The 13032-nt window shown below is 31.1% G+C and overlaps 1 protein-coding gene across 1 annotated transcript; it reads left to right on the forward strand.

Annotated features, from left to right (window-relative positions):
• Positions 1-1468: 1468 nt before the first annotated feature.
• Positions 1469-11866, forward strand: LOC128992309 (uncharacterized). Its single transcript, XM_054415811.1, has 5 exons — positions 1469-1535; positions 3025-3070; positions 4222-4573; positions 8146-8376; positions 11014-11866. The coding sequence occupies exons 3-5, from the start codon at positions 4249-4251 to the stop codon at positions 11457-11459; spliced, it is 1002 nt and encodes a 333-aa protein (XP_054271786.1). The 5' UTR covers positions 1469-1535; positions 3025-3070; positions 4222-4248; the 3' UTR covers positions 11460-11866.
• Positions 11867-13032: the final 1166 nt, after the last annotated feature.

A 13032-nucleotide genomic window follows, 5' to 3' on the forward strand; every position in this document is an offset into this window, starting at 1 on the left:
AATTAAATATTGGTTTAAGTAGGGTCTACTGCTTAAATAATATATGCATGTCCCGCCACGTTTTATACACTGCATTGGGCATTTCAGCATTGACTTTACGTGTTTTATGGGAACAGCTGCTCAACTGTGAAAACATGGGAACAAACTTTCGAATAGTTTTAAGGTAACTTAATATGTTCTGGTTTACATTCCTACGTTTCTTTAGCATTTCCGTATATCAATCACGAGTTAAATAGATAACTTCGTGGAATTTTGTATGTATTGAATAAAAAAATTGCGATAATTCTAGATACAAGGATTTGTTCTTAGTACTTCTCTTCTGATGCTGGTTTACTTATCACCTTAATTTTTTTGTACACAAACAAATATGAAAAAAAACTCTTGCCCCCTAACAGAAATTTAACGAAGCAGACAAAAAGTAATAAACAATTATCAATTAGTTACATTCTATATTTTGTGTAAGTTGTAGGAAGTAGTTACTACTACAAATATACAGCAACATATTACTTTTCTTCTTAGCTATATAAACGTCATTTAAACTACAAACCATAATCATGCACTGTCTTCTAGTTTTAATGAATGTAACAAACAAACTGCGAGTGTTAAAACAGAAACATATAAGGGAATTGGAAATAAAATACAAGTGAGTGTAATCATAAAGCGCAAATTGTTAGGTTGGGTTATTTGGATAGTAAGTCATAACAACATGTTGTTTAACTACTTTGTTTACAGTATACGTTGGTGCAAAATAACAATGCATGTCTCTTAATACATTCAACAAACGCTTTGTTACCGCTTTGTTACGCTTTGTTTACCGAAGGATAATAAGTTTAAATATTTTTACATGGCAAGAGGTTTTTTTATTTATACTTAACTGCTATACTGTAATACGTTGAATTTTTGAATACATATCTCTTTGATTTTAAATGAATGTGTACCTTCCACAGTTGGCAATACAAAAAAACACGGAACAAAATAAAGACCTTAATTCATGTTCCTTTGGATGTTAAAATTATGGTTGAACTAGTTACCAGATAATTGTCAAGAAAGGTGTCCAAAATACCGAACAACAGAGCTTTTGCACAATCATACAGTGCAAACAAACATTCGTAAAAAAAGTGACTAGCACGAGATTATTGGTTTTAATGCAAACTAAATACAAAACTACTTTGAATGAGGTGTTACTGGTCTTAAAGAAAACATATCCAATCATATTGTATTGTAAAGAACAAATAGATCACAAGACATGTTAGTACACAAACTTTTCAACACTTATATTTTTCCATCTCAAAAGAACTCGGTAACTATGACTTCATTTGCGTCGCACGCGTTCAAATCAACCTGGATACCATAAAATGGTGGAAAGTGGTACAATACGTCAACCAAGAGATGGAGACAGGCGAGTATTGCAGTGCTGATAACGTATGTACCCAAGTGGTCTGATAAGAAGCCAGTTACTCCACTACGATGCGTACGTCTCTCATCGTCTTCCCCAGCTGCCTGACAGACGGGATGACGTTGGTGATAAAACCAAGGTCAGTATTACTTTACATATACACTACTGTCTTATTATAATATTACTTGTTCACCCCGCTACAATGTTAAAACAAACTTTCCTAGCAATAAGTCCGGACAACAGCTGTTTGCCACCTGTTTAATCAAATGGGGTTCCATTACTTCCTACTGTACATAATGAGTTTTTTTTGGACACCAGCTGATTATATTTGACAATGAGTGATTACAAACAAAAACATAACCTCTATTAGAGCTTGCGAGTAGGTATTGTTGGTACTTTAGGTAGTGGAAATATATAGCAGATTTTTACAATTTTTCTTTTTTAGGTAAGTTTAGGCAAGTATGGCGAATGAATTTCAAAAAATGCATTTACCGGATTCGTAGGGCAATCCCACACTCGACTTTGTCTCGCGTGACTTTGGTATATTTTCCGGAATAATACCATAATATACTATAATTCAAGTGAATTATGTATTTTCAATTGAGCTCCTTTCATACACGTGTACTGAATATAGTGCTATGGTTGCAACGAAAGAATCAAATCATACTTAATATTTTGAAATAATTATGAAGTAAGTTTCATATTTTGTATTTGTTGAAAAACAACCTTTTATGATTTAGAAGTAAGTATCTATTGCTCTTTTTTGGAATGTCAAAACATTTTTTCCCTCAAGCATTTAGTTTTTTTTTTCTCTCAATTTTTTCATACAAATAGGTTAAACTAATTTGAAATCAATCTGATGCTTGAAATGAAAATATTTCATTTCAAAATTCATGAACTTTTTCAATGGCGAATGAAGATTTTCTTAAATGAAGATCCATAAAACCCATACGCATTTGATATGTGAAAAGATTTTATTTTTCCCCATAAAATCATACTTATATTGTATTTCATACTTTAAGATTTATCAAATTAACAATAAACTTGCATTCCTTGGATAGTAAATCCATACAAATATTATATTTGGTATGTTACAGCTAAATTGATTTAGCTCTAACATGTGATTTGGTAATTAGTTGATTTATGTTATGATTTGTATTTTGCTAGAGCGAATTTCAAAATTCATTTTTAAACATGTCAACTTTACATTTTAACCTATGATATACTTCCAGACTAACCACCACCATATACTCGTATTTTAACTCACTTATCTTAACTTTTTTTGTTTTAAACTTCGTTATTCTGAATATCATGTGTATACTCTCTTATGGCAGGATATTTTAATTTAATAATTATTAGACTTTATAGCACTAAACGTAATTTATAAAAAGGAAATGGATTAGTATGTTTTACTTTGATATAATGAAATTGTACGCATGAATTATATATTTTCGAAGACCACATTATTTTACTTTAAAATCTGTGTATTATGTAGACGCAACTAAATACCAATGTGTTATTCGAATAAAAACATTATTATGTTTCAGTTTAATTTTTGACTCCTTACTGCAAAGCTGTATAAATAATAATAATTATTAGGCTTAGTAAAAATTGCTTTATATTTGCAGATATATCATATGACAAGAACAGCGCTTAAAAACATGCTTTACTGAGGTAAGATAGTAATTATTATTTGAAAATATATAATAAGAATAATTAGTCAGGTATATATTACAGAAAAATTTCATCTACTAAAAAATACACTACTAATTGATTATTGAAAAACTTTCAACTGTCTAGCTTAATTAAATATTAAACACAACATTCAAAATACATCAATTTATAGAGTATAAGCATCTCCCTTATATCGATATTATACATATTTCATTTTATATTTATGATTTATATTTAATTTTAAAACATGTTAATGATTAACAAGTAATTCATTTTGCTTTAGATCATGCTTGCTTAGTGAATGATAAGTGTCAATTAATGAACGATTGGTGAATAAAATTGAATGAATGGTATAGATGGTACCTTTTAAATTCAAAATATGTTGGCACAAAACGTAAAAATAAACCAGACAAATTTATTTTAAGTACGGGATTACGATTTTAGTTTTAAGGCTATAAATAATACATAAAACGTTTAACAATGATTTCATTTTTAAACCAATAAATCTATTCCAGTGTGTGTTTACAGTTTGTAAACCTTCAAAAACAAACAATTCTCTACATCGCAAAAATTAACTATTATTGAATTTTGATATTTAAACAGTAAAGTATAACATTGTTTTACTATTTTTTTATCATTGTGTATACGTTGTTGGGTTTGTTAATCCCTAATTTTTCTAGGTATATTTACATTGCACTATTTTCGGAGTCTTACCGTACTATTGATATATCGTTTATTACTGTTATATTCAGTAATTGATGCGTTGTTTTCAAAATAATATATACCCTATACCATACGATGTTTATCTTCATTAGGATTTTAATATAAACGATTCCAGTTTATATTTGCATACATTATATTTTCGACCAATTTTTCATGTCTTTTTAGAATTTGGCTAATATTTTGGATAGATATTACATTACCAGAATTCTTAAGTATGCAGATTTGTATTTTTCACAATAAATTACTCTCTACTTGAGAGAAAGGTGGTAGCTCCTCTGAACAGCAAACAATCAAGAATTACAACTGGCCGAGCCTTTGCTTTGCCAATGAAATACTCCGGGGCGTTATCAGAACATAAACGCCAAGCGGAGATAAAATACGTTATTTACGACCGCAATTGAGGGGAGCATAATTCTTTTCTGTGTCAGAGATGCATACGGGAACGATAGAAGACTATGGGAATCATGCGTGCTGTCTTGTTCCTGTCATGTCTTCTGTTTTTGGCAAAATCCGGTGAGGGCGCGACGGACTGTGCCTACTCGTCAGCACTCCTGTCGTACACGTTCTCCCACAGGGCCAGGGTCATCCCTAACTTCGAGCCCTTCATCATCACGCCCGAGGAGGACCTACTGGACATCCTCCTAGATCCTCTCAATATCACCGTTAATCGCTACTTCTCCGCAGATGAAGTCGGTACCCATGTGGATATGCCGGGACGGTTTCACGTGGACGGATACCGCGTTGGGGAGATAGGATTTTGTGACTTCTTCCTGGTGCCGGGTAAGTAGATAAGGATAGTGGATTTGGATCATCGCGAACATATGGTGTTGGATCATAACCCTTAGTCGTGCTTGACTAATGGATGCTAGGGACATTGACCTTGGTGACGGACTTTGATTGGGGTTTGGGGAACTTGGTGTCATTGTGGATTAGCAATGGAGTTTTATGTGATTGAATTTAAAAGGGACGGTGACGTGGACTCAAGATGGCTTCGACTGATGATGTGGCTATTTAAAATTTATATTCGCTTTTCGTAAAACATTTCCTTTTGATTATACAGTACTTTGTAAAGAATTTTATTTTTATTTTTGTAAAATTCGTTATGGATTTAAATATTTATTATGTTTACTTTATCATAAACCTCTATTCGATATGCAGCTTAAAATCGTTTAAGGAACTTAAGCATTTTTTTATGTTTACCTATTAACATTGACTTGCCTGATACAGGAAAGTTTTTTTTTTATTAAACACTATGTTTGAATTTTTTATTAATCTTTTGTCAGCATACATTAGCAAACAAACATTAACAAGCTCTAATTTCAAAAAGGTTTTCCGGGCTACTGTTTTTTTAGTTAATTCGTGATCTGATATTGGAAAATGCGTTATAAATACTACTTTATCTTGCTTTTAAAAAACCCCAGCTGGTCTTGTTTACAACTTTATCACTGCTTACTTGATCTTTATGGGCATGATGTCAAATAGCTCACTTTGATTAACCCGTCTCTTTTAAATAAAAATACATTCGTTTTTTTCTGTTTTAATCAGGTTTTTATACTGCTTTTAGTTGCATAATTTTAATTATTTTATTCATCATCGTTATAGGTACGTGTGTACTTGAGTAATGGAATTCATACAGCACTTATAATTTCGTAAATGCCAAGAAAGCTAAATAACATTATTTGATTAATGTAAATTAAATGGATTTTATAACCCTATAATTTCAGTACTGAAATATATGAATAATTTATTATCAAATTGCCTTTTGATAAATAATAAACCTTCTTGAATTGAGTAACTGTTTAGATAGTTCGATGCGTTTAAGGCCAACAAGGTCCTACCCCTTCATTTTTAGTTTTTTAATATTATTAGTTGATATAAATCTTGTTTATCTTAGTTTATCGTACATTAAAAGATGAAAAAACGGTCACTCATATAATAATCAGTAACGAACTAGTTTAAACATAGGCTAAAATTAGGCGATATAATCCAACATAACCACAATGTTATAAAATATGGTAATAATTAAAATGGTCAAGCTGGTATACTTTTTGAGTTTTTGACTCAGCTTGGTGGGTTAGGCTGCATGCTGCGTTGGTCAATACCATGCATGTTTTGTGTGAGAGTACAATGAAGTACCCTATATTTGAAATTAATTGTTATTTACCTATCGCATTTAATTGTTTTCAATGATTCACTTTTTATATAAAACAATTTTAATAAATAACCAAGCGATGAAAAATCCTTATTCTTTGCGTAAAGATTGATACACATTTGTTCGTCTTAGAGCGAGTTAAATATTAATTTATATTATATTAATTCCGGTATGTTGTTTTCTTGATGTAATTATGGATTTTATTCTTAGTTTGTTACTCATCGATAAATTAAAACTATTCATAATTACAAAAAAATTAGGTATATTTCAAGTATTTTTCTAAGACCATCATCAAAGTGTCTACCTTTTTTCGTGAAGAATGTAGATATTTTTTATGGATTTAAATCCTTTACAGTTTTAATTTAAACTAAACAAGATTTATAAACAACGTATATTTTTATGTTTTAGGATTTCTTTTCTTTTGAGTTCGTAGATAAACAACCTTTAACAAAAGTCCTTGAACAATGTATACTTTACATATTTTTATTCAACCGAAATAAGCAAGCGCACTTTGTGCAAGTCTGCTGTAGGTGTTATGTTTTATCGATATTAGACTCAAAGAATCATTTCAGTTCATATCTGTTGCGTCGTTAAATAAAATTCAAATATCTTTAAAATCCATATCAAATACTACAATATTATTTACATAATTCCAAATTACATTGAGGTGTGTTGTATTTTCAAAATATTAAAAGTTCCCTGGATGAATAATATTTATTAGAGTTGTTACTATTTAACTATTATGTTATATCTTAACATGTTTGACAACCTGAAATTTATCAATAATTTAATAATTGGATTTATTTTACATAAATGGGACTTATCTTTTAACGATTTCTTTTTATCTTAAGATGCATTTTAATTTCATTTAATTTAATAAAATAACAAGATGAAATTCAAAACTAATAAAATATGACGTGCTAAAATATTAACAAATATAATTAGCTGTGCTTAATAAGCATGGCAAAAGTATGGCAAAAGCATGCTTAAGTATGGCAAAGCCTTGGAATCAAAACGACTCTTGTTTAACAGGTTTTATTAAATAATCAATCATTTATGTAAGTGTATTTCTTTCTTATATCAAAGACTTTATAAACGAGGATGATTTAAATAAAAAATATATTTAATTTTGTTTAATACAGTTACATATAACTTAGTCGGTTGAGATAATCAAATTTGTAAAACAATCTTCATAAAATCAAAATAACTAAAAAGTTTCGTAAAAAGGGATTTACCAAAACAACATCAAATCATTGTTAATATTAATAACTTATATTATTATTTAACAAACAAATTAATTAAGATATATTTTTTTCAACAAAAAAAAGTAATCATTGAAATGTTAATCAGCAATTAACATTAACAATTAACAATTAATTAGTCCTGTCCTAATCTTTAACTTTTTTTAGGAAACATTTTATTTTATTGACCCTAAAATAAAAAAAATAATAAAATGTAAAATAATAAATAATAAAATGTAAAATAAAATGTAGAGTCACTAAAAAATATTTTGTTTGGCTCAATAAAAGCTTGTGCTTTTAAATACTAAATACTCTGAATGATAATTTGCTTTAATATTCTTTATAACTATGAGAATTCATCATAAGATGGAAATTTTTTGCATACAAAATACGTTTTAATAATTATGTTATTGCGGGCAGGAACCACATTTTTTGATTTTTTTTATATTCAAACGTATTAAGTTCACTTATTAGTTTGAAAATGTACCATCTTGTAACTACATTTGAAATATATACTTAATTAATTGTATGTGTGACTGAGTGGTTTTAGTGCTCTATCTCCTTAAAATGTCAATATTACTAGTTTAATCTCAAACTAGATCGTTACCAAATCATGATGTAGTTTGTTATTGGGCTGTCAGATCAATGAATAATTTTTCTAATAATACATTGACGTTAGATAGTAACAGGACCATGGTTTGTACAGTTTCCTTACAAAACACAATTAATGCCACAGGCTTGGATACACATTAAAACATTACGAGCAACTGATAAAAAGCAAATGTGTCAGCAGTTTTTAAATATCACAAGACTAAAAAATTCCTTTCATACATTAAATTTTTTAGCCAAAGTAAAAAATGTGTTTCTTGTAACAAAATCATAAAAATTAGTCTAAATTTCACATACAATTTTACAACTAGTGAAAAATACATGTCACTTAAACATTCAGTTTTTCCCAGGTATTAAGATAGACGTGTCGGCCAAGGCGGCCAAAGTACGAGACTATGAAGTGACAGTGGAAGACATTGAAGAATGGATTTGTGAGAACGGACCGCTGCCTGAGAGAGCGATTGTGCTGTTCGACTTCGGCTGGAGTTACCGTTACGACGACGCCAGGAGGTACTTCGGAGATGACTCTCTACTAGATCTTCTGCTGCCGCTACAATACAGCTGGCCTGGAGTGTCTCTCGGTAGGCTGTTAGAAACGCTTTGATTGAGTTTATATATATATATATATATATATATGTATATATATATTATATATATTTTATTATATATATATTATTATTATATATTATATAATATTATTATTATATATATATTTATATTGCATCAATGTATATTGTAGGGTAATGTCGGTTAATTCAAGCCTCCAAATCACTGATCTTAACTGGTTTAGATTTTTTACCTGATGGATTTCTTATCTGATCCAAGATGCTTGAAATGGTACCGGTTTTTTTCACATAACTTCTTCTTCACACGAATAATTTTGCCTTTCATTCTAATGTTGATCCATAGACTATTGGATACTGAAGTTGGACATCTATATGGACCAGCTGTCGCAATTTGTTATGTGAACTACTCTCACTAAACACTTCACATATTACTTCTACTACTTTCTTCTACTACGTTACTTCATATAGCCTAACATAGTTATGTGAACTACTCTCAGAATGCGCTAGTGACTGATATTCTGTTTCCTTCTAAATTTTTTTCTGTGACCAAGTTGAAAAGTGACACAATAAGTCATTCCATCACTTTAACTGAGTAAACACGTTTACTTATTTGACAGAAATTAGTTTGCTTACTATAGATAATAATCTACTTACGTATGGCAGAAGGTGTCACTTATTGTTAATATTATTCATGCTGTACATTTTTCTAGCCTGCCACGGCTCATCTTCAGCAGCATTCTTGTTTGTACAATTTTGTGTTCGTGTTTCTCAGTAGGCCTGCAAATGTCGTCCGGAAAGTTTAATCAAATTGAGCGTACGCTACGCAAACACGTGTAAATAGCACGCTAAAACGTTCTATCTTTATTTCTATATGTGTGTCTGTGTGGTTCCTGTAAATAGTCGAACATCATCTCTAGATGTGAAAAATTATACATACAAGAATGCTGATGAAGATGAGCCGTGGTAGGCTAGAAACATGTACAGCATGAATAATATCAACAACAATTGACACTTGCTGGCATACGTAAGTAGATTTTTTATAGTAAACATATTAAAGGTGTCAATGCTGATCAATTTGATATCAAAGATAGAAATTAGTTACTCAGATCAGCACTATCTGTCGGTGGCTCACATCAACTAGGACGATTTTTATTAAAGACTTTGTGACAACTTTTACATGAAGATGGAAAGTCTAAAGTCATATAATTAGGAAAAGTGATTTCGTAAACGAGTTTAATATTATTATTTTTCAAAGTAGTAAGCCAAAGAAATGATGAATAATTATTTTGCTATCTGTTTTATTCCGATATCGGAACTGTGTTATTCATGTATACAATATTAGTCGTTTTGGTAATTTCGAAACTGAGCCAACTAAGTAATTTAAAACACAACTAAATTATCACTTTAACGCTAATGCTAAAATGATTGATCAGAATTAACTCCATCACAAATATTATTGAGATGCACGACTTTTAATGGAAATGTTTATCCAACAGGAAAGTGGAAATATGTTTGTTTTTATTGCACGAGTTCGTACATGCGAAGTGGAGTGAGAATTCAAGTGAATCGTACCTCTAACGAAATATACACTTTTGCATTGACACATATTGACGATATTCTTTTAAAATAAGTTTACACTACAAATAAAGTCACATGAGATAGAGTTTAATCTAGTCTATTATTTCTCGTATATTTATTTGTATTTTTTTAGTTACAATGTTATAGGTAAGTTTACTAAGCATATGTAGCTGAGTGCAACATAAAAAGTGCTATTTATTAACGCAATAAACATTGTTGCCATTGCAATATTGTAGGCCTAAAGAGAGGGGGATATATCATTTTCATTATTTTTTGTTATGATAAATTTATTTTCCCCTAATGTATGATTTTTGTTTAACAGAATTTTGTTTTGTAGCAAAGCTAAAACTTTTTTTTACTATTGGGTATTTTCAAATTTTTTGATGAAAAATTTAACATTTTAAGGTCCTATCCTAACTGAAAAGCGAAATTCGTTCATTTACCGTGAGTAATTTACACCGAAACACAATTTGCCGGACGAAACTATCACAGAAACGGCATTGACTTATAGCATGTTCAGATGTATTTTTTCTGTCAGATTTATTTTTTTATAGTGAACAGCTGGTTAGTTATCATTTTCTTGAAGAAAATATGTTCTTTCTTTAAGCTCTACGCTGATGTACGTATTATTTTGGAATGAAAATATAAATTTGGATATTCTACCTGAAACAATTTGTACGTGTGAATTGGTATACATTTTTACGGTGTAGACTTAAACAATTGAAGGTAACAAATTAGTAATCATATTAATTGAGACTAGATTGTTTTTCATGCATCTGACATAGCTTGTGTTTGCATTGAAAATATTTCACTGCATGCAATACACATGATGTGAAATCCAATAAATATGATCGCGTCCCACCTAGGATGCATTCCAGTTTGTGATATTTACTGTCCCTCGCGCAACTACCTGGCTAGGTTCGGGCCAGACTTCGTCTATTCATATTCTATCCAACCCCCGACTAGCACCATATTTTTTTCATGAGATGGAATGCTCAAACATGTTCAAAATGAGCAACTATGTCTCACCTCCTAGTGATTACCATAGCATTCTTTGTATTCCGTTTGTTTCAGAGGCTGCGGAGTTCTTGGTGCAATGCGCGAGTAACATTATCGCTGTGGGGGTGGATTCCCCCGGAGTAGACACCGGATACTCTACCAGTCCTGCTGAGGCAATTCCTCCCCTGGAGCCGACGTCTCGGTACCTCACCAGATACGGTCTCTACCTCATCGAGAACCTGCAACTGAGGAGCGTCGAGCTGCCTAACCGTGGCTTCTTCCTCACAGTCGGAGTACAGAACCTGCAGGTGATGACTGCATCACCGGCCTACGTAGTGGCAGAGTACTGCGCTGACGCCACCCCCGAGCTTGTGTGTCCCGCCCCTACCCTGGAGAGCGTGCTCAACGGATTCTACCCCTACCCTGGCCGCGGGCAACGTCCCGGCCTTACCCGCCCCCCGTACCGCGGTTCCCGTCTACCCCACTACCACCGTATCGGCAGAGGATACCGTCCACGATAAAACTCAATAAATTTAGCTTAGTTAAACAACAACTGAATTTATTTTACAACCAGACATCTAAAGCTTTCCGCATTTGAAGGGGTCGATCCAAACGAACAACGAAACTTTTTCAACCCCGAACCTCCTGAGCAACACGGCACGCACGTCCTTCCCCTCTCTTCACTAGCTTAGTTTTTTATATAATTTAGTCCTGGATGACATTGTTGGTGATTGTATACGTTGATTGTACAGATAATATAAGTTTTAGAATAAAATATTGTCACTTAATAATTTCCTGTTTAATTCTTTAGTCTTCCGAGTAGACATTATTGCGAGGGCTCGACCGAACCTGAAGTCGTTTCACGGAAAGACGCTTTAACGCTTTAGAAGACTGGTTTAACATTAATAAAATTATTTTTATTTTCTTAGTATTCGTTTCATCTTATCCTTGTTCTCATACACATTTATAAAAATACTTAACTAAAAAAAAATTAATTAATAACATTAATAACTTTTCTTGCTTTTGACGGTGACATCATATTATAAATGACAAAGCTAATAGGCACACTGTAAACTAAAATGTTTATAATGATATTGCTATTTAGTGATGAGCAATGAAAATAACCCGAACCATGTAACGATGCAAAAAACAAACTTTGTCTATAATCCTTGTGATCTTCTGTTTATTAACAATGGCATGCCTTTTAATATCCCCAACTATCATTTTGTAAAATCGAACTAAAACTATCATATGTTAATTATTTATTTATTATAATATTATATCGTTTAAAATTATATACGTAAATACATAGTAGTTTGGACTGCAGCTAACCTAAAAAAATATTTATTTTCAAGTACCGTAGATAATTATAGACTATGCCACAAACACTGATCATTTTAATACTATGTTTGTATACAAAAATCTTACAATTCATTACTTTTGTTTAACATAATTCGGCTGGTAGTACAAATTAATAAGATATTCGAATTATATTTATAATTATGTATTTCTTAAGTGGGGTGTTTTTTTGGCATTTCGTGTGGTCATTATAAAAAATACCTTTTTTTTAAATACACCCTCCAACCTTACTCGGGATTAATTAAGTCCCTTCGTTCAAGAGATATTTTTAATAAAAAAATTACTTATTGATCCAAACATATGCAACATAACATAAGTTCCCAAAAAAGGATCTGAAAATTTCACTAATAAAACTTGCCGAGTTTTTTATTCTAAACAATAATTTGTATTTTGTATTTTATTCTTTAATGGAAAGCCCATTCTATAACTTACACTAAGAAATACAATATTTTGTATATTTTTACTAATATTTTAGTATCTTTTCTCCCTATCCATGTTTACTCATTTTTTTCTAATTTTGTTGGTAGATTATCGAGTTGGCAGATTTTGATTCATGGAGTTTAATTTTTATCCGACATAACCTTAGTAAAACAAAATCAATTATTTTTTTTACTAAAGCCTACGGATTATTAAGATACAATGTAAATGGTTTAAATACCGGTTATGTTGATAATACAAATTGTTGCATTACAACTAGTTTCAGCTCACAATTATTGAGCCATATTTAGGGTTTTC

This window comes from Macrosteles quadrilineatus, unplaced genomic scaffold, assembly GCF_028750875.1.
Source record: "Macrosteles quadrilineatus isolate MER2022 unplaced genomic scaffold, UCM_ALF_1.0 Scaffold_4__1_contigs__length_99947679, whole genome shotgun sequence".
Classification (NCBI taxonomy): domain Eukaryota; kingdom Metazoa; phylum Arthropoda; class Insecta; order Hemiptera; family Cicadellidae; genus Macrosteles; species Macrosteles quadrilineatus.

What these genes read in the sequence shown, in the direction of transcription:
- LOC128992309 (XM_054415811.1), top strand. Translation starts at nt 4,249, where the DNA reads ATGGGAATCATGCGTGCTGTCTTGTTCCTGTCATGTCTTCTGTTTTTG. An exon ending in TGACTTCTTCCTGGTGCCGG is followed by an intron (nt 4,574 to 8,145) that starts GTAAGTAGATAA and finishes AGTTTTTCCCAG; the next exon opens with GTATTAAGATAGACGTGTCG. An exon ending in CTGGCCTGGAGTGTCTCTCG is followed by an intron (nt 8,377 to 11,013) that starts GTAGGCTGTTAG and finishes CGTTTGTTTCAG; the next exon opens with AGGCTGCGGAGTTCTTGGTG.